The sequence below is a fragment of the Dryas octopetala genome, chromosome 6, assembly GCF_963921425.1.
Source record: "Dryas octopetala chromosome 6, drDryOcto1.1, whole genome shotgun sequence".
In the NCBI taxonomy this organism is placed as follows: Eukaryota; Viridiplantae; Streptophyta; class Magnoliopsida; order Rosales; family Rosaceae; genus Dryas; species Dryas octopetala.
This window is the reverse complement of record NC_141371.1, coordinates 5,579,277-5,606,644: the sequence shown is the minus strand read 5'-3', so window position 1 is coordinate 5,606,644 and position 27,368 is coordinate 5,579,277. Positions and strand designations below refer to the sequence as shown.

Here is a 27,368-nt window from a genome sequence, read left to right as displayed (position 1 = left end):
ATACTGAAAATGGAAACTACAGTTTCCAAATATCAAACCTTTGAGAAGACTAGTTATCTGGCCCTTATGGACTATTACTTATTTCAAGTTTTTCCTGTAAGCACCAATCGAAATCTATAGCCCATGTCAATAACAAGGACAACAACATTAGGGGCAGTGATCTTAAGTGAGAGAGTACCTGGCCAGAGTTTGAAAGGAAATGGCCATAAACCTATTTTTAGCACAAGATGCAGATCTGATTGAAATCGAACAAGGCAAAATTGAATCGCAGATCAAAACGAGTAAATCAACAACAGAAATAGAGAATCGAAGCTATAGAGAGAGAGAGAGATGGATACCTGGATACCGTGCTCGATGACCAGTCCACCACCAACCCCATCGACGCCATTGATGATTCGAAGCCTACTTCGCCGAAAACAATTCGATTCCCAAGGCCTGCATCAGGACCATCTTCGCCAGCGCGAAGAAGCTCTGCGAGCAAATCTTGCAGGGCATCGGCACAGCCATTCAACAATGAGCTCTGAGCCAACGAGGTGAGACAGAGTGAGGTCAGAGAGAGAGACGGAGAAAACAAGACGGAGAAGAGAGGAACGTTAGAATGTGGACCGGGTTAGGTGTTATTGGACCTCCTTCGAAACAAGAAAAAAGCACAGGGTCTTAAAGGTATAAAGAGCTCAAATTTGGGTTTTATAATCATTTACTTTAATTTTTAACATGCACTGCTACCATGTCCTCCTCCTCCACCACCAAAATCGGCTTCTCCGCCCAAACCGGCACCACCATCTAAGCCTCCAACTCCACCACCAATACCATGATGATGATGACCACCGGAAATTGTACCACCAAAGCCTACCCAGGTACGGCCTCTACAGAACAAGCCCAAAGCAGCAATAACAGTGACTGAAACAAACCCAACTATGAGTATGATTTTCCAGCCTCCCATCTCAATTTCTACTATATCATCTACTGGCTATATGCGCTAGCTTCCCTTTAATATAGTACTCAAGATTTGCTGAAACGTTTGCCTGTAAAAACAAAAATTCAAAGTTTTACAAGTTTCAAACATATATGTTGGTTTGGAAGCATATGATCGACTTAATTCTAGTCAGATGGAAGAGGCAAACGCTATTACGCAGAGTACGTAGCTTAATTAGCTCTATATATTTAATTATTTAATTGGTAGATTAATTATCTGTAGAGGGTCTTTCAACAGCTGACAAGCATTATATATATCAGGTGACCTTCCGTTGGGTATACGTAAGTATTATTAGGACTCTATCTGACTGCTACAATTTGTCAATTATATATTTTCTTGAATGTATACTTTGATATCGGTCAAAATGGGGAAACTATTCACCATATATATGCTTACGTATACGGTATACCCAACGGAAGGCCAAAAATATTGTACTATTCACCATATATATGCTTTACGTATTCCCCAAGTTGTACTATTCACACTCTTAGCTCTCGTCCAATTATAATTTTTATTTTGGTATTTTTCCTTTGTAGGTACAATTATCTTGCACATTAGAGGAGTCAAACGATAATTTTTAATGTGTAACCAATATACCGTCATGTGGTGTAACTAATCAAACGTATAAATGTATTGTTGGACGGTATATTTATCTCTTCTAGGGTATAATATTAATAACATCCACCCATATTATGACACGTTATACTATTCACACTCTTAGCTCTCGTCCAATTATAATTTTCATTTTGGTATTTTTCCTTTGTAGGTACAATTATCTTGCACATTAGAGAAGTCAAACGATAATTTTTAATGTGTAACCGATATACCGTCATGTGGTGTAACTAATCAAACGTATAAATGTATTGTTGACGGTATATTTATCTCTTCTAGGGTATAATATTAAGAGTTAAATACAAAAATGATCCACAAATTTTACAGTGAATCTCAATTTGGTTCACTAACTATAAAAAGTGTCAATTTGGTCCACGAACTTTTCAAGTTGTATCAACCAGTACAAATGTTAATTTTCATCAAAAAATTAACGGAATTGGTCACATGAAAATGTGATGAACGGACTAAAATGTCTTTGAAAATGTGGTCACTTGCTGTGCACATGACTAGTTTTTGTTAAATTTTTCAATGAAAGTTAACATTTGTACTGCTTTGGTACAACTTGAAAAATCGTGGACCAAATTGACACTTTTTATAGTTAGTGGACCAAATTGAGATTCACTGTAAAATTCATAGACCATTTTTGTATTTAACCCTAATATTAATAACATCCACTCATATTATGACACGTTGAATTGATTACACCACGTGGTGATGTATCAGTCACACCAAAAAATCTTTCGAGTCAAACAACATGAATCAATCCAAAATCATCTCTTAAAAATGTGAAACATATATACAAAAATCAATCAAATATTAATTGCAATGGTATTTTGGGAACAAAAAAACCAATAAAAATATATGAGCTATAATTTAGATGCTGATGTGGTCAAAGGACTATAATCAATTTCTAATTTTACACCTAGTCTTATTTAATTTTTAATCTTATTAAAGGATTTATATCTATAAACCCCATATAATATGCTACATAATTTGCATAGTATGGATTGGTGCATGTGAGACCTAGTAAGAGTATCGACCATATGGTGAAACAAAACTAGCATGCACTGCCTCCTCCCCCTCCAAAATGAGCTCCGCCACTTGAATGGGCTCCACCGCCAAAATCGCCTCCACCACCAAAATGAGCTCCGCCACTTGAATGGGCTCCACCGCCAAAATGGTCTCCACAGTCCAAATTGGCTCCACTTTCTCCACCGTCAGCACCATCTCCATCGTCAGGACCATCTCCACCGTCAGCACCACCTCCACCGTCAGCACCACCTCCACCGCCACCGCCACCGCCACAGCCAAACACGAACCTTGAAACAATTATACTCACAAAGATGACACCGACCACTATCAAAGCGATTTTAAAGCCCGTCTCCATCTCTCTACTATATATATCTACGGGATATATGCACCTGCATGAATAGCCCCCATGCTAGCTAGCTTCCCTTTTATAGTCAGATTTATGAAAATTCATACTTGCAGCTTTTCAAAACGCAAAAAAATTCAAGGTTACTTCTCTTTCACATTCGAAAATTCAAGGTTTTAAGTTTTCAACAAAGTACATATGTTTGGAAGCATACGACTCGGTCTTCTTTTTCTTTTATACGCAGATTATATTGATTTGTCGTACGAGGAATTATTAGGTGCTGTTATTTTGTAGAAGGTTACAGAGGCCTGGTTTATTAAGTGCTGACTTGGTATAAACCGTATAATTATAAGCTAGGTTCTATTGTTCAATTAAAATGTCGACATCAACACTTTTCTTTAAAGTGTCGAACTCAAAAACAATGACAGTAGAAAATTCAAATCCTTTTAATAAATTCAAGTTATCATATGTTAATTTGATAATCAATAACATGCCTTCAATTTGTGAATTAATTAGTATCAATATTAGCACTATAACATGGTCGTCCTCACATAGTTTAATAGTACATAAACTATGTGACCACAACCATGCTATGGTGCTACTATGATGATGACCATCTTGTACATATCTAGGAGAATGCTTTAACCAGGCCCTTTGTTTTTTGTTTTTTTTTTTTCAGAAAAAATCATTGTGGTGACCTTGATATTCCTTTGCATAGACTTAGGTGTTAGGTTGGAGTAGCAAACCAATTCAGCTATTATTAATGAGATATGATCTAATTTTCCATACCTAGATCAAACCCACTTGACCACTCAATGGGCCAGCTGTTCATTTAGAATTAAAGATTTAGAATATGGAAAGGAAGTTGCTTCACGAAATCCTTCTCCATAGAAGGGGATATGAACATAAAAGGGTGTCTTGTCTTGTCTTGAAGCAAATCTAAAAGGATGCTTACTAGGTTATCAACAAAGTGAAATTCAAGCAAGGCACTTCAACCGGCGTAACCATGCATCTTGTTTTGAGAAAAAAAAAAAAAAACAAACAAATTATAGAAAGGTGGTGCACTGGTGCTTCTGAGTTTCCCTCCCAAAAGAAAGAACCTTATTCGAGGGAAGGGGCAAGCAAAATTCTATAGAATTTTCTGCAAACAAAAACCTAAAACAAAGCTAAGGGCAAACGTACATACTTCTCTTCTCAACATTCACCCTTTTTTATTCAAGCTTGCTTGGGCAGGAAACTAGTAGTCAAATCCTACCAAACTCCTGGTCATGTCTGTTTATTCTCCAAGTACTCATTATACAAATCTCAGCCACAGAAACATTGAGATGGATAGGCCCGAGATAATGAAAAGAACTACAGAGAACCGAGGGTAGGCAATGAAGTAAAACCAAAAGGATTCAAACCGCCACAGATAAACAGCACCAGGTCAACATGGAGAGTATTAAGATTAATTGGAAGCTATATAACAGCATATATGGTATATGCAACCACACAAATACGCAAAAGATTTTCTACTCCATACCAGCTCAAACTAAGCACTGCTAATCACAGATTCATAGACCCATATAATTTGACCCACAAAAAAAAAAAAAAAAAAAAAAAAAACCCATATACAATATCATCATGGGATAATTCACACCATTGCATATAGAATTTATGCAACTAAATCGCTACCTTCTATTATTAAAGGCAACATAAACTCTATGACAAGTAGAGGGGGCCTAAAGACATGCCCATGCATTCTAAGAATGTTAGAGACTACTGCACATAAGGTCCTTCAATGTTTCTTACAAATATGGATAGTGAAAAGAAACAATTTGCTTTACAGAAACAAGAGTTGATGACAATTTACATCCAGCTGGTGATCTGCATAGGTAGGCAGCTTTTACTTGGTAATTTCAGTCCAGCCAAAATTATTTTATAGCAGCTGCAGTAAAGCTCCAGTTCAGAATCACAATTTGTGTGAGATTCACAGCCAACAGCTGAATCCCTAAACAGAAAAGCAAAGGCTGCTTGCAAGAACCAGGAAAAAAAAACTACGTTAGTACTTAGTAAATCATGTTAAAGAAAAAAACATGTTTTGAAAATTAAATTCTGTGAAAACATTAGAAAAGTACATCATTAACAGTGAGTACAGGACTGAAAACCAATTCATACAAAAACATAGTAAGTGGTAGAATCAAGGTGGGATTTACTCACATCTTTGGAATTCCAGGTAAGCTACAGCTCACTATAGTTGCGCCAAACTGCACGAAATTCCTCACGGAAAGTGTTCAGACGCGCTTTCAAGTTAGGTGTTCTGAAGCTTGCGTGCAGTAAAGTGGCTGAGATAGAGAGAAAGATGATGAGAGAGGAAATCAAATAGAAAGAATGCTACTACATGTGAAGCAAATAAGTGGAATTTTTATGAAAGTAGCATACCAAGAAGTCCGAAGGAGAGTGCCCATAAGACAGTTAAGAGACCACAGGAAACAAACCATAGAAAGAAACTCACTACAGAGAGGAAGCAGATACTTAGTACCAATGAAATAAGTATTGAAGTCACGGACTAGCATGCTTTGAATACTTCAAAGAAAAAATATAAAAAGACAATGCTTTCAAGATTTAAATACCAGAAGAGAATATCATGACAAACACCCAACGAGGCCGACCACATATGTATATTGTTCTTTTAGCTGATGGACGCCCACGAATTACAGGCCTGGAAATAATTAAACAATTAATGAGGCAATTGTATTGGGTTCATAGCAGGTCCAATGATGATAAGTAAACAAACTTACGTAAGAGGAGGTCTCATCTTTGCAGCTAAATGTGGAGAGAATTGTCTCACAGTTCTTGATACTTTCTCATTGAAAGTGCCTGCAAAGCTGTAGCAATGATACTTAACAACAATGTTATAGAGAACTAACAGATGGAAACCGAAAAGTAAACAAGGCATTATACAACTTGATGCATGATGCATTGAAGGATGAATGAGGATTTTGGCACGATCCTCAAATGTTAAGAAGTGCATCTCACTGAATCAAGTATTTTCTTCTAATGCAAAACGATGAGTAATGAAAAAACTATATGGTCTAATTTAGAATCATCTAAGGGCACAGCAGCGCTAACATTCATAAACTGAATTTCAAATACTTAGTTTCATGACCTTATCTAAATAAATAAGCAATTGCTTTTCCCATCTAAGTTTTCTAGATATATTAACTTGTTTAGATCCAATGCCTCAAACTTTTTATATGATATAGAAACAAAAATCATCATAACATGCTTAAGCAAATAAAAAACGAATTACCAGAATAAGGACAGCACTGTGATAGCCAAATAACAAACTGAGGCCCAAAATGTTTTTGAAAAAAAAAAAAAAAATGATGTACTGATTAGGAATTTAGGATAGTCCAATTAATCCAAAACTTGACTCAGTAGTTACTACAACTAATAAACCCAAAATAGCAAGGAAAATTCATGACGCGCATGAACCATACGCGTGCCTACATCCACCAACATACAAAGTAGGATTAGTGTGTGTTACCTGTCATTCAGAAAAGCAATGCTGAGGGCCGTCAGAATACCAGCTACAAGAGCAAGTGGCATCCGAAGAAAAGCCAAGCCTGCAGTTGACAATGAAGATTTTAAAACATGCACGCCCAATTGCCCATGTAGAGAAGCCATAAAATTTATAACAAAATGAAAAATAATGAATTAAAGTTGCCTTGTTTGCTCACCAAGAACGAAAACGATCAAAAGGAAGTAGTTGGTTCTGTAGCTGCAAAAGCATTGAAAAATTGAAAAAACAACAAATTAAAAGCAAATTTAAGAGTTACTAGATGCTAATCCAACATTTACTTAGTAAAAAACATGTGAACAAATTAGATGAAACAGATAAAAGATCATTCAAAACAAATTAATTGGCTATCTCAATCTTACACGCATCATCATAATTTGCTACTAATACTCTAATACAAGTACGACACATAATTGAGCTGAATTTAATCACAGTAACAACCGATGAAAATCATATGGGGAAAATTGGGGTTTACGCAGATATTTTGCCGGTCAATAACCAAATAGATTCGATTTACAATACTGATAGTAATCAAATTAGAAACGAGATTAGAAGACAGAGAGAGAGAGAGAGAGAGATGATCGTACTAGTAGAGATTGCATTTGAGGCGGCTATTCCATTTGGAAGAGGATCTGGGGACGGTGAACCTCGAGAAGAATTCAGAGAAAGGACGCGGCGGAGACGACCAGTCCACTTCGCGAAGCGCGTCGACGAGATCCTCGGCCGTCACGTTGCCCCAATCCATGTCTGATTTTGATGATGCGGTCGGTTCTGCGAAACCCTAGCTAGATGGTGTCGTTGTGGCCGTACGAGCAGAGAAGAAGAAGGGGGTGAGTGGGGAGAGAGAGCAGCCAAAGTGAAAAAAAAAATAATAATAAAGAAGAATCGTCGGGAGAGAAGGAATTGGAGGCTGTATGGTTCGTGATCTGGAATCAATGGTTTTGATATAGAGGGCAAGTAAGTGATTGATATATGCGATTTCCGAAACAGGAAGAAGCAAAATGTATCTAAGCCTGAGTTCGAACCGGGGACCTCCATTGTGTGAGACTAGCGTCATAACCAACTACACCACCCAGAAAATTGTGACAAACACTATCTGTTTTTAATATTATCATTGTAATTTCAATTTTTACTCATCAATCACTACTCAATCAGTCAACGCCAAGGAATTAAATTTTGGTAGGTCAAAAATACAGAAATTTCAATGACAATTTTGAGAAAATATGGTTATTAGTAATAATTAGACAAAAATGGTGAGTACAATTTGAAAATTTTGAATGAAACTCTAATAGATGTTTATTTAATCAATAATCTACTAATTTGAGAAAAAAAATTGAAAAAACTTAATTATATAGTGAGTTCAATATAAAATTAAATAATATAATGCGTTGTCATACACTGTTACTTAGAAATTGATTACTAATTTCTGAAATTTGATTGAATACACCTCTCTATGTATAAAGCTTCAGTAAAGCGGGGCTTGCAGAGATGTAAATTAAGTATATATATGTACTTAATATTATGTATAATAAAACATTAATTAGAATATATACAATATTAAAAGTAAATTACTCTAAAATCCATTTTACAACATTTAATGATAAACAAATCCACTTAAAAAGTTGGAATAATAAATATGTCCAGTTGTCCACTTTGTACAAATAAAATTCACGTTATATTTGTTTCGTGTCTTTAGCGCTTTTTGGCACCGAGCGCTCGGTGGGAGTTGTTTTTTTAAAAAACAAATGGGTAAATTGACATTGTCACATAGTGGCACTGCTTGTCAGTAACTATATACATGGTGTGTTTGTAATGCAAATAGCTACTACCGCACAGTAATAGTGATTGTATTGTTAGACAGTGGCAATCTGGAGCGAACAATGTCATTTTGCCGAGAGCTCAGTGACCATGCCAAGTGCTCGGTGAAGCTGTCGAGCGATCGACAACTTAAAAGTTGACCGGCAAATCATCGTGTTTTTGCAAGTGGGCCGACCAATCAGAGTATTTTCCGTTTTGGACTTTAAAAGAAACCTTAATATTAATATATATATATAAGAGTAGGGTTATGCATGCATGATCAATAATAATCACATTAAACTGATGAAATCAACAATAACAACATTATTTAAAGTTAAAGATATAAAATTAAATATTTTCACAATGTTTGACAATAGTAAAAAGGACAATAAATATAAGAATATCATTATTTTATGAATTTGCCAATAATAAATATATATTAAGTATAGGTAATACAAGGAGTAGGTGGAATGACCATAAAATTAAGATAATTAGATAATTAAGAAATACTTTTTGTTGTTGCTTATTATTAACATTTCCTCTTAATTGGTTTTATGGTTTTGCCAGGCGACGAACATTGACCTGTCATGGGATGCTGGTTTGACTTGAAAGTCACCCATTATGCTAGTAAATGTGTAGCATTCATATTGAAAGACTGTCTGCTAAACTCATATTACCCATCTTTTTAAGAAATGTTGCTCTTTAATCTATTTTGGTGAAGTATTATGTGTAAAAATATTTGTGGCCTAAGCCTGCCATCTTATATATCTTATCTTATGATTCTTATCTTATCTTTCTTGAATAATGCTTTATGTGTAATATATTTGGAAATGTGTGTGAGTGATCAGCTAGCTAGCGCACATAACTTAGACTTCATAAATGATACTTTCTTTCTTTCTTATTAAAGAAATTGTTAATGAAAGAAAAAAGAGGAAATGTGTATTCAAGGACTTACATTCAATTAATGGGATTTACACTCACTTTCACAAAATACTATACCATCCCAAGACCAAGAGACATGGGCTCAGCTCAGACCTTGGAATCTTTTGGAGGAGAGTGTTGGCAAACTTCCATTGCAAATGAATAGTTATCACCAGCTAGCTACTTCGTTGAGTCCTTCAGGACCTCTTCCCTAAGATTCATCCTCAAGGACTGTGCCTTACATTTGTTCTAGTTTCATCATACATGTTAATTTAATTAGTGCAACATTCTTTGATAACTTCCAAATGAAATAGTAACATCTCATCAAACTTTCAGATTTTTACAAGCCTAATGACCTTCTAAGATAATATACACACTCACTTCCACTGAAGAGGTGGTTCCAAAAGAAACTGGGTAGATATGGATTTCTCAACAAGGATTAAAGTCATAAGAAAATCAGTTTTCATTAAAAAAAAAAAAATCCTCTTCACTTCTGTTACAATGGAAAAGCTTTTACAATTCAATCAAACCCACCCTCATAAAATCCTCTTCACTTCTCTAAACCTCATAATACTATTTTCTTTTCTAAATTTCGTTATTTTTTTATTTGGTTGTCTTAAACTGAAAAACATGACATGATCGATGTGGTGAATCAATAAAATTTTGTGACAAGCTGTGCATAGGAGAACATCCTTTTTCTATGAAATTAGGAATTTATATAAGATTTGTACTTTGCACTTCCTTTTTTCTATTTCTTAATAAGTAAAAAAATATTTATTTAGAAACTTAAGGACCTTGCCCAGTTACAGAGGATGTATAAAAGAGAAACACCCAGGAAAACTAAATCCACATTACTTCAACTAATCATGGGTAACACTTAGAACCAGTAAAGAAAATTTTAAGGGTCGTTCCAGTCCTTATTATTGAATACTAGTCTCAATCTTCCTTCTCTTTTGTTATCTGGTTCTGTGAAAGGGTTTAGACTACTTTTCATTACAGAGATATTTCATGAGGGTTCTATGTTGGAACAGTAATTCTTAGTTCTCCATTTTGGAGTGCTCAAGAGGTCCATTGGACCTTTCAATGTAACATGAAGAAGTGAAAGACATCGGGATAAAAATCAGATTCGTTGTGCTGGTTCTTGTAGTGGTTTAGCATGAGTGCATGACTCATATGCCCAGCAGACTTTCTGGATTGAACATGAAATTAAGATGCATGGGATGAAAGCCATAATGAAAAAAGCCAGAATAATTCAATTATCATAAGCTTAACCAGTTGGGGGTGTTGCTTAAATATACATGAGTGAGCCTGTTTTAATTCTGCGACTGAGAGAATATTCTTGTATGCTTTTTGTTCAGCAAACAATAGTAGCTTTCTCTACTTTTCAATTTAGGATAAGAATCAAGAGGATTGTTGGAACTTCTCAGTATTGGTCCTGCATATATCTATGTAGACAGGTAATTTTTTTATACCTTATCACCAAGCAAATACAATATGAACAAAAGAATTTGATTGAATTAAAATTTGTATAGCTGCACTTACTTTTAGGAATAAATTTCCATGCTATCATTCTACAGGCTGAACGCTGAAGAGAAGCCTTAGTAATGAATCTTCCCCCTATAAAAAAAAGAAAAAGAAAAACTTTATTCTACCATTTTTCATATTTCATATTTCATATATATATATATATATATATATATATATAAAAGAATATAAGCACAAGTTGACTCAGCGACAACTCATATATAGATGCTCTTACAAGTAACCTACATGATAATTGGGGCAGATGTGGTAAACAAAAGATGTAAAACTAAAAACGTACATTAGCTAAGCTAGTAGCTTGCCGGCCTTGGTTTTTTACTAATGCATGCAAAAACGAACATCAGCTTCACTCTGTTTTTTTATTGAATCCTTCTTTTTACATCTGAGTGAAAGCCTGAATTTGATGTACACGTAAATTATATCCAGCTAATTAATGATCATGAACAAGCATATGAAGATTACCTTGACATGATACGCATCATGTATAAGACATCATTGGCAATTGCAATTCGCAGATCAAAGCTATATCTTGATGATGTATATATTATAATTTTGGCTTCTTTTATTTTGTCATAAAATCATCTTTATTCAACCTTCGAATAACAGAAAGAAAGTACACATGGTTATCCAGTTCGATTAGAAGAGGTACAACTACACGCAGCAAGACACATTTGCTCCAGTTCCATATATATTACACAAAAAGACAGAGTAACCGAGTTTATCTGACTTCTACACATTACATTTAGTAGCATAATGGGTGATTTTAAAGTCAAACCAGCGTACAATGGCCTGAGGTTCTGCTACTTCCATCCAACTTGAGGTTCTGCTTCTAAGGCTCTGAAAAAAGAAAAAAAAGAATAAAGAAAAGAGAGAGCATTGTCATCCTTGCACATGTGGATAAAACTCGATCACTATATGCATTAAAACAGAACAGTAAGAAAAAAACAGAGATAAAAACAAAACCTGAATCAGTTAGGGTTGAGCGACCATCTTGGCCACACGATTCGCAGCTCCCACATCAGCAATTCAGCATATATACACAGTTGACAGTCCCCAGGTGACAACGAGTATTGAAAAGATAACAGCGACGTTTATACTGAAATGATACTATAGAAATCACAATGCCAAATACTCCAACTAATCTAGCTACTCGAAGACCAGGATTCAGCTGACTCAACTAATCTAGTAATTTTTGGTTTTTTTTTTTTTAATTTATATTTTTAAAAGTTTTGATTTGATCTTGTTTTAAAAAATATTAATTTTTTTATATGCGGTGAAAAAATAAAAATATCTATATTATATTAGCAGATAACGTTTTTATTAATAAAAAATTTAACGGAGGTATGTTTTTGATACAAAATAAAAATTGAAATATTTTTATATAAATTTTCAAAATTTGGCTACTAATTTGAAACGACACTTAATAATTTTGGGGTAAAAAGCATTATCGAAGCAAATTTGGTCTTCTCCCCCCACCCGGAAAAGTATCTCCGTTGGACAACCCAATGGCCGGCCGACACGTCATCAACAGGCGACGTTATTGGGGCTGGTCCAATCCCATCATCACCTACTTCACTAGGAAATAACCCTTGCCAACGAGACCGTGCTACGTGTCAAAAGAACGCTACAACTGGGAGACAAAAGACACTCGTAGTGCACGCCACGTACACGGCCCTACCATAGACCGAACCACAGGCGATCCCATCTCTCCCTTCTTCGCTGGTCGCTGCCTGTTCTCTTGTAGCTCCACGCTTTCTCTTTCAATCTCTTCCCTCCCTCTCTCTGGACTTGGACGCTATCAAAATCCAATCACACAAACCACTAATCTCAATTATTATCACTAATTACAATCGTCACAATTGAAATTAGTTAAAAGCATTATTCTAATCGCTTAATCATTTCACCCCACAACTCACATTAAACAAATAACACAAACAAACATTTCCATTAATCTCTCTATTTTTCTCTCCCTCTCTCTCCATCTCTCTCTCTCTCTCTCTCGCTCTCTTATCGAATTAGACCAAAAACACAGGGGTCGAATCCTCGGGAGATCTAAATACAAGGTCCGGAAAGTTCGCAACCGGAGCTTCAATTTCGGTACTCGGAGCCGTGTTTCGGGTTCGGACTCTAGGGTTTTGAGATTTTTGAGGTTAGGAAATGGCTCAGGCGACGGGGAGGGGACGGGTCGTCGGGGACTACCTGGTGGGGCGGCAAATCGGGTCGGGTTCGTTCTCGGTGGTTTGGCACGCGAGGCACCGAGTCCATGGGACCGAGGTGGCAATCAAGGAGATCGCGACTGGCCGGCTCAACAAGAAGTTGCAGGAAAGTCTAATGTCGGAGATCTTTATCTTGAAGAGGATTAACCATCCCAATATTATTCGTTTGCACGATATTATAGAGGTTCGTGGATTTTTATTTATTTATTTTTTAAGTTTGGTTAAAGTTCTGTTTGGTTGGCTAGAAAATTTAGGAAAATGGAAGGTAAGAGTATTGAGCTCTTTTCTTTTGTTTTGTTTTGTTTTGTGTCTGGTTTTCCGGATACAGCAAATTTTAATTATACTTTCGAGTTCAGACTTTGGTTACGTTTTGTGTTGTTTGAAAAATTCATACATAGAGAACTCTCTCTCTCTCTCTCTCTCTCTCTCTCTCTCTCTCTCTCTCTGTGACTAGTTGAAGATGCTTGGCAGTGTTTACTTCAGAGTAAAATAATTATTTAAAGTAGTAAAGGGAACCTTAATATTTCCTTTCTGAAATTAAAACATTGTGCATTGAAACAATGTATTTTCTTATTGCATTTAACAAGAATGTAAACTGTAGTGAGCCTTGAGAACTTGAGGTTTTGTTTGGTTGAGGAGGCATGTAGAAACGTGAATCTGCAAATGGTAGTACTAACTTCATTTAATCAAAAACTAATTTGACTTTCTGTCAACCAAACTTATGTGTTTGGTTGACTGGAGAATTTCAATCAATTGCAAAAAGGAAGTACTTAGATTGCTCCCTCTCCAAGAGAAATTGAAAAAAGAAGCTAAACCCAGTTTTCTTAGCAACCAAACTGAATAGGGTAAAGACTCCCGAACTGGAGAACTGGGATTTATTGGATATGAAATTGTAATTATCATTTTAAGCATTTAATGCTTTTATACTCCCCCCTCATTTTCCCCCTCAAGAGGTTTATCTAATATTCACTTGAATACTTGATATAGGTTCCTGGGAAGATACATCTTGTATTAGAGTATTGCAGAGGTGGTGATCTTTCTATGTATATTCAGCGCCATGGAAGAGTACCGGAAGCTATTGCAAAGCACTTCATGCAGCAGCTAGGTTTGCCTTAGGATTTTCCTATTTGCATTTTCAAGTCTTTTTTTGTTAATGCATATTTAATGAGTCATACATGTACTGATGTTGGAAGTGATTGTGTTTATTCACAGTGGCGGGCCTGCAAATTCTTCGTGACAATAATCTTATACATCGGGATCTAAAGCCACAGGTTGGGTTAATTCAAATGCTTAAGTATAATTAAGTTTGATCATTCTATTACCATAAACAGAGTAGAACTTGGCTGTGCAATTATTATTTTCCTTAGTTGGGTATTAATCAATAAATAGTGATGATCCTCTTGCCAATTGTCAGACTATTAATATTAGACATGATTCTACCTGATCAACAATCTTGTTGATAGCTTGGCAACAAAATATGCTAGATTGTCTGATAAGAATCATCACTATATATACACATGCACATCAATGCATGCCTTAGTAAGGAACTAAAATAAATAGCTAATCCTAGGCCATTATTTCTAGGATTAAAAAACACTCCTACGGTTGGATAAAAACACTCCCACTCGTTTTAAATTTTTAAATGTCAGCAGTAGAAAGAGATCAAACCGCCCAAGTTAGCTACTTACTAGAGCCTCCTGTATATATATACATATATATATATAACTAAATAGTGATGGTCAGAGATGTCATAGGATATTGTTTGATATGTAGTAATCTTGTCTGTGCAGAAAGGTTTCGTTGGTATGTCATTCCATTTGTAATGTTTATCATTCTTGGAACAGAATCTCTTGCTGACCACCCATGACAACAATTCAGTTTTGAAGATTGCAGATTTTGGATTTGCAAGGTAAATGTATTATCGTCATTTTGCCTTCGTTGTTTAGTATATTATTATCTCGTATATTAAAAAAAAGTCCATTAATGCCATTATCATCATTTAGTAGTTGATTGCATCTTGTGTTTGTAGACTCTCTTTCCCATTCGTTTTCACTCATATGCTGAACACAGAGACTCAAACTTTCCTTATTTTCTTGTGGGCAGATCTCTGCAACCTCGGGGCCTTGCTGAAACATTGTGTGGTTCACCACTTTACATGGCCCCAGAGATAATGCAACTTCAAAAGTATGATGCAAAGGTGAAATCTGTTCTTCTCATGTGCTAGGAAACTGTAATTATCTCATGGAACGTTTTCCCATTAACCATGAACTGAATACGCAGGCAGATCTCTGGAGCGTTGGCGCGATTTTGTTTCAGCTTGTAACTGGGAAAACCCCATTCACAGGAAACAATCAAATACAGGTTCAATTCCAAACCTTTCCCCTTTTCCTGTTTCCTTCTCCTGGCACACCATGTGGGGAATAGGATTGCTGCATTTCGAGCTTCTAATCTTAAAATAACCCTCTGGATTGGTCAAATTAGTATTTTTTTCATGCCTCTATATCTGCCTTAGTTTAAAATTAATTTTTCTCATGTGTTGTGCAGTTGCTTCAGAACATTGTGAAATCAACTGAGTTGCAGTTCCCTTCAGATAGCAACAATGTGAGTTCAGAGTGCAAGGATTTGTGTCAGAAATTATTACGCCGCAATCCAGGTATATCACTCAATGTATGAAACTTGAGTTAAATTTGCAAATGCATATGGGTAATACTTAGTTAGGCTGAAAATGAGAAGGTAGAATGTTAAGATGGATACAGGAGTGACTAGAAAAGATGGAATTAAAAATGTTTGTATTAGGGAATGATTGGGAGTGACACTTATCAATGTTAAGATAAGAGAAACTAGGCTTAGATGGTACAACCATTCAAACATATTTATAACGTAGATCACTAGATGCACCCGCAACCAGTGAAAGACTGGTTTAAGTAGAAGGTAGGACAACGGAAACCAACAAGGGATGAAGTAATGCGAAAGTATCTAAAAGGAATTAGATTTAATAGGGGATACAATATATAATAGAAAAAAATGGAAAATGAGGATTCATGCAGCCGACACATATGCATAGCACAGAGGCAAGGATGATGTTGAGAAATGACTGAAATTTGCTGAGCTCCTATAATTCCTTAATGAATTTTTACTCCATAGTTCTGATTCTTTTCATTGTAATTGTGTCTACAGTGGAAAGGTTAACATTTGAAGAGTTTTTTAATCACCCATATCTTTCTCAGAAGCAGCCAATTAATTCATCAAGGTAAATTAGGCAAATAATTTTCAGTCTTCACGGTTTTGACTTAATATATTCCTCATGTATTTAGATGATCCACTTTTTCATGCAGGAGTAGGAGGGCATCAAGAATGGCGGAAGGATTTTCTATGTCTGAATGCAGTCCCATGAGGAACATGGACGAAAGTTCTCAAGAGGATTGTCTGCCTTTCCTTTTAGATGATGATTCCAGTGGTCCTGAAGGGGGGAGCCCATCCTTTTCAAGGAGGAGGCCCTCAATGAAGTCTACTTATGGATTTTCTCTTGATACAAAAGTTGATAGAAGAGAAGCATCACCGACCCCTTCTTTCAGATATGGTAGCACAACACGTAAAGAAAATTCTAGTATTAGGTTGGACAGCCAAAGACCATCAGCTAGAAATCTAACTGATCCTCTAGGATATGTGGACCAAAAACTAGTAAATGCTCGATCAAGAGGTAGAATCCTATTATGCACCTTTTCACATTTCAGTATTAGTTATCTACATCCAGACATGTCTTAATAGAACGCAAGGTATTTATTATCTTGTTTGCATCCGCAGTTGTGGATTCACTGGACTTGATTGATCAAGATTATGTTCTTGTGTCTGGACCCCCAATTGATGTGTCTTCTTCCTCAGCTAGTGCTGCCAAGCAAAGCCGCTCTGTATACAAATCTGAGAGTCTCCCTCAAGAGTCTCTAACCACCTCGTCGAGTGCCCCAATGCCAATCATGGGTGCAGCTAATAGTAACATGTGTTGCATAGGAAGCTTGGAAAGTCAGAGTTCTGCTCCAGGGACGTCACTAGGATCAACAGATATGGGAGATGTTTTAGAGCAGCCATCAACACACTGCATGACACGGCTTAATTCATTGCAGAAGTGTGTGTCTGCTATCACTGAATTAGTTCATGAAAAGGTAAATCATGGCATTCCAACTTGTGCAATAAATTTGTTTATAACCCCCTCTGTAAATCATTAGAGTATTTAGAAGTGCCGTATGCAGAAAAATCAGAAAATTCACTATTTCTTATAGATTAGTACTATAGACAATATTTTGGTGCTAAGATTTGATACTGGTTCCTTCTTGGATGTGCCCCTCGTGCCACTAGCCTAGACTCTCTTGATTTGCTATACAGAATGATGAATATTCTGCTAATACATGTTTCATTTGCGTTATTTATACTGCTCATGTCTTCTAATCATTACAATGTCTTTCTTTCAAAAAGGTTGAGGCAGGCAGGCAACTAGAAGCATTCTCAATTCAGCTTGTAATTCTTGCAATTTGGAAACAAGCGCTTCATATATGCCATACACAGGCTGCCTCAGCTATGGAAGGAAGTCCAAGCCCAGAGAGTACAAGATTTAGGAGGAGCGCCAGCAAGAAGCATGGTAGTTCTGATACGGAGGAATGTCTTGAAGTGGTCAACACTCAAGGGCCTGAAGATATTTCCTCCCAGATTGAGAGGGAATTTCTCCGGGAGGTTGAGCATGCAGAAGAACTTGCAAGGGCCATTGAACCTGGTATGGATTCAATTTTCTGCTTTTATCTAGGTTGTTTCTTGTTTTGTCATGTGTCATTGGCTTATCTTTTGGAAACCAGTTATGCATCATTCTTGGCTTTTGTACGCATGGATCTCTTGTGAAAGAAAGATGGCAGGTTCTTATTGATTTCTTCAGCTGACATGAAAATGCATACATGTGTGTATATATATATATATGTATGTACTTTGTTAGTACTTTGTTATATATGGATGTGTGTACTTTGTGGTTTCACTAACACGGTCACTAATAATCTTTCCGGTTTTCTTTCTAATGGTTGCAGGACATACAGAGATGCCAGATGCAATGGAGACAATTTTTCAATCTGCTCTTGTTTTTGGGAGGCACGGGGGTGTGAGTATATTTTTCCCTCTTTTCTCATATTTTGGGCCATGTAACGCAATTCTTTATTAAATCTTGTTTTACATTGACTAAACTAGCTGGAAAGGCGTGGGTTTTTGTTTTTGCATTTAGAGACATTGTAAACTATTGAGCCAAAACTCGAGTTTGAATTACCAGTTGGGACTAGTCTGATGCCTGTATAAGCTTGCTATGTTTCTGAAGTCTTTCTTTAACCAACGTTCCTTTGACACACCAGTCCTGTCTTTTCTACATGCTTGTCTATTTGTCATTCAACACCATCTTATCTGTTTCAATTAGTGGAGGATCAACCTTAGATGGGTTTGAAGATAAGTGTGAAATAGAATGCATCAGAAAACCTTATATGAGTTTGCTAATCCCTATCCTTGACCGTCGCATCAAGTCAATTCGAAACATTCCATCCCCCAAAATGATTGTAATGACAGAGCAATAGCCTCCAAACTAATCTCCTAAAGGGAGTCGGTGCAAATTACCTCAAGCCAAAATCTTTACATGCTTGTTAGTAGAGAATGGCCTTATGAATCTAGTGATATTTATAAATTGGTGATTTTTTCTCGTATATGTCTGGCAGGTTGATGAGCTTATGGGTGACATGGAAAGTGCAGCAGCATTTTATTCAAAAGCTGTGCGTCTCTTGGTCTTTCTTCTAGTAGAAGCACCATCCCTCATTCTCAACCCGCCATTCTCTCTGACAAATTCTGACCGGTATAGGCTCCGAACTTACATTGGTATACTTAATAACAGGCAAGGTTATTCTAGGTCTCAGCGGATGGCTATTTTGAAATGCGAGGAGCAACAATGCCCCCCTTAAGAAGTCAAAATTGAGTGCCCAGTTTCTGAATGACTTGCCCCGATTGTACACTGTGTATAATAATTTGTTTGTACAGCTATTCTTTGATTGGAGGATGTGGGAAGGTGGTGGAACTTGTATGTAATTAGGTATAAGTGTATAACTTGTATTAATTGCATTTCTGTCATTTAAAGAATGATGAAATGTGCATTGTTGTCATCTCATGTTCCATGTGTTATGGAGGACCTCATCTGTTTATTGCAGTGATCATTAAATTCATGGTGATTATTTTACACGATTCATTCATTACTTGTTAGAATATAAAATCATAAGGACTTATCTGCAACGCCCTCCCCCCCCCCTCCCTTCTCTCTCTATCTCTCTCATTCTCTTTCACTCTCTCTTTCACTCTCTAATTGAGATAACACTTAACCCTATACAGGGACGGGAAACAGGTAAGTTATTCTTCACATGTTAACATGTAATGTATCCCCACTTTGGGAATCGTGATTAAGATTTAATTAATAATAGTGGTTAAAAATATTTTTTTTTTTTTGGTAAAAGATTAAAAAGATATATTAGATAGGGAGATTCTGAGCTCAAATCCATACAATTGTAACTTTTTGTTTCTTTGTGGTGGAAGAGAGGTTCATACTTTACACGAGGAGAGTGCGCTAGAATATAGAATCTTATTTTAGAAGCTTTCTAGAACTAAAACATTTCCCCGTTGTAAATGACTTTATTTGTGTTTCAAAGTCCACACTACACGCTATCATTGCATCCAAAACAGGTTCAAACTATTCAATGTTGATGTCATGATGGGAACCATTGAATTCGAAACTAAAATGGAGAGGGGATGTAAACCCAAAAACTTCTTTTATATGCTTAATATATTAAAGCTCAATTCTCACACGCCATTTGATGAGAATGGAACACATGGTTAGCATTAAAAAAATGTCAAAAAGATGTGTATCAGGACATTAAGAGTTTTTATGTTTAGTTTATGTAAATGTCAAAAAGAAGTGGTATCAGGACATTAAGAGTTTATATGTTTAGTTTATGTATCCTATAAGAGAAAAATTTGTGAGTTTATTAAGACTTTTAAATACTTTATTAGTATATGGAAAAAAAAAAAAAAAAAACTTTATTAGTTGGCTGTTTGGTAGTTCTTGGATCACTGGATGAATTTCTTTACACAACCTATGTGGGCAGTAGTTCAACGATCAATGGCAGGAGACTCAGGATAAGGCCGGCACTCGCAAGTCAAAGATAGATTAGGCGAATAAGCATTAAGGCTTTCGTAAGCTGTTATGTAAGAGAGACTTCAATGAGACATGCCCCATACCTCATGGAAGTGTTAGTCATTACGTAATCCAAAAAACCATACTTCATTAATTAAAATGGTTGGTTGAATCTGTTGATTTAATGGTGATCCCCGTGTCTGTACCATATGGACCTCTACACGTGTAGCACAAACCATATATAAGATCCTTGAGAATCCCAGTTTCTTCATATCCAGCGCATAATATATGGAACCTTCTGGCTAAAAGAAGCCTCCCCCTTAGCACATCATAAAAAAATCCATATAATCTGTGCAATATCGATGACTCCAAACAGTGTGTGTGAGGATATGAAATGCACATGACCCTTTAGACCCTTTAGACCCTTTAGATTAATTTTCTTCATCAAACAACAGAATTTATAAGCATTCATATCTCTGATTCTGTCCGATGACTTCTTTTCTCCTCCTGTTAGTTGTATATTTTTACTATTATAAATCTAAAAGAAGTGTTTGGTGTTACAGATTTCACCAAAAATAAAATTGTCTAAATTACTTTTTATTTAACAAACAGTCTCATAAAATAAAATTAATAAATAAAAATATAATTATTAAAATATATATATTTTTTTTTGAAGAAATAACCCACTACCTTAAAATATAAAAATATAAGATAATTATAAGAAATTATAAAATTAATAATAAAATACCAAAAAAAAAAACAGTAAAAAAGCTAATTAACACATACAATCCATGCCCAAGGCTATAAAAGAAAATATGTATAAATTGAATTTAAACACATAACTATATAAGCTATTTCAACGAGGCCTATGAACTTTAAAATATTTCAAATATACACCCAATCTATTATTTAAATTGAAAAATGAATTTCTGTCCATTGATTCGTTGAGAGATCAGTTAAATGATAGCTTGGTTTTTGCTGACCGGGATTACTTGGCGACGTGACGCTATCTTAGCAAACATTTCCCGCCAAATGAGCGACACGGGCCCACAATTTAATAATAATAGAGAGAGTTTGTGGGCCCGTGTCATGGGTTAGGTGGACCCGTGTCACTCATTTCCCGCCAAATGAGCGACACAAGTCCACCTAATCCCTAACACGGGTCCACAAACTCATCATCTCTTTCTCGCTCGTTGAACACAAGTGAGAGATTTATATTCGAATTTGGGGGAAAACGTGATGTTTTTGGGAGACTAAATGGTCAGGAAAGCGTTCGACGAGCGAGAAAAAAGTGATGGGTGTGTGGGTCCGTGTCAAGTGGACATGTGTTGCTCATTTGGTGGGAAATGTATGCTGAGTTGGTGCCACGTCGTCAATTAATCTTTGTTAGCAAAAGCCAAGCTAACGAAGTTTCAACTGATTTCTCAATAAATTGATGGACGAAATTTTATTTTTCAATTTACATAATAAATCATGTGTATATTTGAAAGTTCGTGAATCCCGTTGAAATAACATATATAATTAGGTGTCTAAATTGAATTTATGCCAAGAAAATAACTTACCTAATAAGGGGATAGGTGGTATCATGAAAAAACAAAAGAGGAGAGAGAGAGAGAGAGAGAGAGAGAGAGAGAGAGAGAGAGAGAGAGGGGAATAGGGATAATAGGTGGATCACCTGCGTTGCAGGTAAGTTCTTCTCAGTTTATATATATGCAGAGGTCCCTATGTTTGTTCTTCAGAAATATAATAAGACTTCTGAACCAAACCTCAAAAATGAGTTACCAACACCAAACTTTTTCTACTCCAAATGTTCCTTGTTTTCTTATTTTCTCAGTCATCACTATATTTCTCTACTGTTCTGCAACCGCAAAAACCCAGAATAGTTTGGGAAGAGGCTCTTCTCTCTCAGTGGAAGATGACTCAGACTTCCTCACCTCCCCAGATAAGACTTTCACTTGTGGGTTCTATAGTGTGGGCACAAATGCCTACTGGTTCTCAATATGGTTCACGAATTCCACAAACCGAACCGTTGTTTGGATGGCCAACAGAGACAGACCCGTCAATGCCCTTGGCTCCAGAGTTTCACTGGGTCGAGATGGGTCCATGGTCTTGACCGATGTGGATGGCACAGCTGTCTGGAAGAGCAGCACCAACTCTACCAGTACGGGTGCTGAAAGGGCAGAGCTTTTGGATTCTGGCAACCTTGTTTTGAAGGGCCCAAATGGTAAAATTCTATGGCAAAGCTTTGATTTTCCCACTGACACTCTTCTCCCAAACCAACCCTTTACAAAGAACAAGAAGCTGATATCTACTTTGGGAAGAGGGACTTTTGGTACTGGCTATTTTAGTTTCTATTTTGATAATGATAATGTTTTGAGGATGATGTATGATGGTCCTGACATTTCAAGCGTGTATTGGCCTAATCCTGATAACACTGTATTTCAGAATGGTAGAACAAACTACAACAGTAGCAGAATTGCTGTTTTAGATGACATGGGGAGTTTTTTGTCCAGTGATGAATTGCAATTCAGTGCTTCTGACATGGGTGTGGGGGTGAAAAGGCGGTTGACAATGGATTATGATGGAAATCTAAGGCTTTATAGTCTCAACAGTTTGGAAGGATCGTGGGAGATCACCTGGGAAGCTCTCATAGAACCTTGTAAGGTGCATGGGATTTGTGGGAGAAATGGGATTTGTATTTATACACCACAGCCCAAGTGCTCATGCCCTCCTGGCTATGAGGTAGCTGACATAAGTAACTGGAACAAGGGTTGCAATCCAAAGTTCAAGCACACATGCTCACAGTCCCTGCAGCAGGTGAAATTCTTGCAGATTCCACAAGTAGATTTCTATGGATTTGATCTCAATTATAGTGAACGCATTTCATTTGACAATTGCACAAAACTCTGCTTGGAGGATTGCCGTTGTGAAGCATTTAGCTATAGGCTATCAGAAGCCAGATGTTTCACAAAAAGTGCTCTTTTCAATGGGTACAGGTCTCCAAATTTCCCAGGCAGTATATACTTAAGATATCCTCTGAGTGTGGATACATCACTACCCACCACCAATCTCAATGCCTCTAATACATGCAGGGATGATGTGGCCAAGGTTGTAATAGGTTCTCCTTCAATGTATGACAATACCAGTAAAAGGTTAAGATGGGTATATCTGTATTGGTTTGCTTCTGCAGTTGGGGCAGTTGAAATTCTTTTCGTAGTTTCAGGTTGGTGGTTGCTTTTCAGAAGACATGGTGCAGCAGCTCCCATGGACGATGGATATCGAGTAATTTCAAATCAATTTAGAATGTTTCGCTATGCTGAGCTCAAGAAGGCAACCAAAAACTTCAAGGAAGAGCTGGGAAGAGGGGCTTCTGGTGTTGTTTATCAGGGTGTTCTGGGAGATGAAAGAGTGATAGCTGTCAAGAAACTGGCAGATATATATCAAGGGGAAGATGTATTTTGGGCAGAAGTGAGCACAATTGGAAAAATCAATCACATGAACCTAGTGAGAATATGGGGATTCTGTTCAGAAGATAAACACAGACTCTTGGTCTCTGAGTATGTTAAAAATGGGTCATTGGACAAGCACCTGTTCCCCCCAAATTTTCTTGGATGGAAAGAGAGGTTTAAAGTTGCAATAGGAGTAGCAAAGGGTCTAGCCTATCTTCACCATGAGTGTCTGGAATGGGTTATCCATTGTGATGTGAAGCCTGAAAATATACTCCTAGACAGTAATTTTGAGCCCAAGATTGCAGATTTTGGGCTAGCTAAGTTAACTCAGAGAGGCAGCCTCAGTTCAAATTTCTCCCAAATTCGAGGAACAAAAGGGTATATGGCCCCAGAGTGGGCTTTGAACCTTCCAATCACTGGGAAAGTGGATGTTTATAGTTATGGAGTGGTGATTCTGGAGATAGTGAAGGGCATTCGGCTTTCGAATTGGGCAGTGGAGGATAGTGGGGAGCAAGAAGCAGAGCTGACCAGGTTTGTGAGTGTAGCAAAAAATAAAATTCAATGTGGGGGAGATCAATGGATAGAGGATATGTTGGATCCAAGATTGGAAGGGCAGTTCAATAGGAACCAAGCAGCAAAGATGGTTGAGATTGGTATTGCTTGTGTGGAGAAAGACAGTAGCAAAAGACCAACAATGGATTCAGTAGTAACAATCCTGCTAGAATGTGAAGATGAATTAATATCTTATTTTCATCCTCCAAAGTCCGAACAAGAACTAACTGCGTTTTAGGCTTTTAGCTGCTAGATGTCCTTTCTTGGTTTGGTTGTAGCTATTAGCTCTACTGTTGCTTATTCTACAAGTTTACTGCATTGTGTAATATTTACAATTGACTGATGATATGTACATGCAATTGTTTTCTGTCTTAGTTGTACCAAGATTCCACTCTTTTTTTGACATGAGCACCCACAGCAGGTTTAAGTTTAACATGCCATGGTTTGGTTAAAGTAACAGGCCATGATTTGATTCAAATTAAATAGTCCTACAATGAAGGGAAAAAAAAAAAAAACAGATATGGGAGAAGATGCTTGCCTAAAGAAAGCCATTAAAATCTCTATGGTCCCTTACTGCTAGACTGCTAGTGTTCTTTTTTTGTCAATTTCATCTGTATGTGTTTGTTCAGTTTCAAAGTATTTTGAGATTTGATTACATCAGATAACAATCTATCACTGCATTGCATCATGTTCATATCTTTATCTTTGTGCTAGGGTAAGATTTTTATCAATTAAAGTTGTAATAACCAGCATGGCCAAAAAAAAAAGTTGTAATAATCAGGTTTTTAATTTAAATCTCCCTAATGTGTGAGATGAGACACACACAATAAAAAATATAGTTTTTTTATTTTGGTATCTAAACTTTAGTCATTGTCTCAAATGAATACTCAAACTATGATTTGTCCTAATTTCATATCTAAATTATTTATTTTTTTTGTTCCAATTTGATATGTACTGTTACTTCCGTCAAATAATACTAACAGAACGATATATGAAAGTACGGTTACTTTAGTCTAAATAAAGGTCTATTTATTCCATTCACAAACCTGAATTGACTATAATATATTTGATTTTGACATCATATGTTAACAGTATTTGACATAAGTCACATTATATAAAAAAACTGGGACAAATAAAACCTTCAAGTATGAAATTGAAGCAAATAATAATTTGGATACTTGATTGGAATAAGGGCCAAGTTTCAAGTACTAAAATTTTAAAAATCCTAAAAAAAACCTCCATTGCCAAAGAAAATTTTTGAGGACTAACATATTTTTGGATATTGTGGAGGCCCAAGGCCCAATAACCAAAGACTAGGATAGACTTGGGCCTCACAGACTCACACTGCGCACAACATCTTCATTCGACGAACCGCGAAAAACTGATTACTTTTTAGTACCAACAAAAAAAACCTGGTTATTTTTCAAAGTTTCCGACTTTCCGAATGATGAACACCCCTCCTCCCTCTCTCTCTTGTCGCTCACCCTCTTTCAGTCTCTCTCTCTCTCTCTCTCTCTCGGCCATTTTCACCTTATTTTCGTTCCTTTTTCTTCCCATTTTGACCAATGGGTTTTGACTCAGTCCTAAACCCAAGCCAAAAGCAAATTGTTGGATTTGACCACCCACAACCCAAACTCGAGTTTCACAGGCCTCTGTCGCGACACCCACTGTAAGCCCTTTGCTCATCGTTTTGTTATTTTAAAGTTTGATACACTCTGAAATCTGGATTCTTGTTTAGAAATCTTAATTTAGGTGGTTGGTTTTAAAAGGTCAAGTGGTTTGACCGGCGGTTGTGGTTAGCTTCTAATTTGGGTTCTAAGTAGGGGGATTAAGATGTTAATCCCCTGCTTAGAATAACGATCATAAAGACCGATAAAGTGGCAAAATTGAACTTGGACTGCATCTGTAATTCTTTTGTCTAAAAAGTCAGTTACATGTGTGATTTGTGCATGCATGTTTTGTACATTTTCTTACTGTCCAAACATCAAGTGTTCAAGTTGCAGTTTATAAGTTGATTAAATTGACTTGAAATCATTAGATATACAACTTGCGCACCTTCCTCCAGATTGAAAAAGAAACTGGGTTGAGAATGACAACCTATAAATTAATTAGATCAGGTCTTCAAAACCAATCGACACGGGTCCTAAATTCTTATTAAAAATATGGAAGGAATGAAAATGGGGATACTATTGCTTCCCTCACATTTTTTAATTTTTATGTTTCCATTTTCAAAGCATGTTTAATGTTTAGCGGCAGTTGTGACTACTGAGTCATTGAATCTCAAAGATTTGTAATTATCCATGGAAATAAAAATATTAAGGCATTTTAAAAAGAAGAAAAATCCTAGTTTGGTCTAGGTCCAAGATGTTTAATCTAAAATGTTAAAATTTTGACTTGCCTATTTGAGGAAGATTCTGTGTAATAGTCAAACAAAAACATTGAAGAAGAATCTGAATAATTTCATTTCCCTGGCATGAAGACAACCTTATAGTCCAGATTGGCCCAAGGCCATCTTCAGACCTAAAGCATCTTTCAAAACCCACCATGGAAATTCATGGATTTCTCATTCTTTTTCTTTTTGCAGCAACATTGGCTTGGAGTCAAGCACAGTTACCGGGATTGCAAAGCTTAACTCAGTTCAATGTTCTCCCAAATTTGTTGAACAAAAGGGCATATGAGCCCAGAGTGAGCTTTGAACCTTCAATCACTGGAAAAGTGGATGTTTATAGTTATGGAGTGGTGATTCTGGAGACAGTGAAAGGATTCGGCTTTCGAATTGGGCAGTGGAGGATAGTGAGGAGTAAGAAGCAGAGCTGACCAGGTGTGTGAGGGTAGCAAAAAGGAAACTTCAAAGTGGGGAAGATCAATGGATAGAGGATATGTTGGATCCAAGATTGGAAGGGCAGTTCAGCAGGTTGAGAGAAATCGTAATTTGTAAATTGAAAGTGTGTGAGGCTTTGTCTTGAGTTACTCTTCTTATTACCAATTTTTTGGATTAAATGCTCTAATTTCCTTCGGAATCAAGCACCAAAGAGGGTTGAGATTGACATTTCTTGTGTGGAGGAAGGCAGGAGCAAAAGGCCAACAATTGATTCAGTAGTAACAATCCTGCTAGAATGTGAAGATGAATCTTAGGTTCATTCTCCAAACAAGAAGTAGCTACAATTGATT

The 27,368-nt window shown here is 36.6% G+C and overlaps 3 protein-coding genes across 6 annotated transcripts; 2 read left to right on the top strand and 1 right to left on the bottom strand.

The window, feature by feature from the left end:
• Window positions 1–4,587: 4,587 nt before the first annotated feature.
• LOC147281570 (PRA1 family protein A1-like) lies at window positions 4,588–7,478 on the bottom strand. Of its 2 annotated transcripts, none has more exons than XM_086247405.1 (8): window positions 7,113–7,478; window positions 6,686–6,726; window positions 6,493–6,571; window positions 5,744–5,830; window positions 5,576–5,664; window positions 5,385–5,456; window positions 5,159–5,287; window positions 4,588–4,972 (listed from the first exon to the last, which is right to left on the bottom strand). In XM_086247405.1, the coding sequence occupies exons 1-7, from the start codon at window positions 7,268–7,270 to the stop codon at window positions 5,184–5,186; spliced, it is 630 nt and encodes a 209-aa protein (XP_086103531.1). In that variant the 5' UTR covers window positions 7,271–7,478; the 3' UTR covers window positions 4,588–4,972; window positions 5,159–5,183. The 2 variants fall into 2 exon arrangements, with proteins under 2 accessions (XP_086103531.1, XP_086103530.1); XM_086247404.1 differs by having other exon boundaries at window positions 5,163–5,287; window positions 7,113–7,477.
• Window positions 7,479–12,567: 5,089 nt separating this feature from the next.
• Window positions 12,568–19,242, top strand: LOC147281569 (serine/threonine-protein kinase ATG1c-like). Of its 3 annotated transcripts, none has more exons than XM_086248415.1 (13): window positions 12,568–13,185; window positions 13,989–14,106; window positions 14,214–14,272; window positions 14,846–14,910; window positions 15,105–15,198; window positions 15,282–15,362; window positions 15,546–15,654; window positions 16,179–16,251; window positions 16,337–16,701; window positions 16,884–17,161; window positions 17,472–17,766; window positions 18,068–18,138; window positions 18,737–19,242. In XM_086248415.1, exons 1-13 carry the CDS (start codon window positions 12,943–12,945, stop codon window positions 18,974–18,976), a joined length of 2,091 nt encoding a protein of 696 aa, XP_086104541.1. In that variant the 5' UTR covers window positions 12,568–12,942; the 3' UTR covers window positions 18,977–19,242. The 3 variants fall into 3 exon arrangements, with proteins under 3 accessions (XP_086104541.1, XP_086104540.1, XP_086104542.1); XM_086248414.1 differs by having other exon boundaries at window positions 12,570–13,185; window positions 16,806–17,161; window positions 18,737–19,241; XM_086248416.1 differs by lacking the exon at window positions 12,568–13,185 and having other exon boundaries at window positions 14,033–14,106; window positions 14,792–14,910; window positions 16,806–17,161; window positions 18,737–19,238.
• Window positions 19,243–21,931: 2,689 nt separating this feature from the next.
• LOC147281568 (putative receptor protein kinase ZmPK1) lies at window positions 21,932–24,565 on the top strand. The gene has a single exon (XM_086249288.1). It carries the CDS (start codon window positions 21,970–21,972, stop codon window positions 24,433–24,435), a length of 2,466 nt encoding a protein of 821 aa, XP_086105414.1. The 5' UTR covers window positions 21,932–21,969; the 3' UTR covers window positions 24,436–24,565.
• Window positions 24,566–27,368: the final 2,803 nt, after the last annotated feature.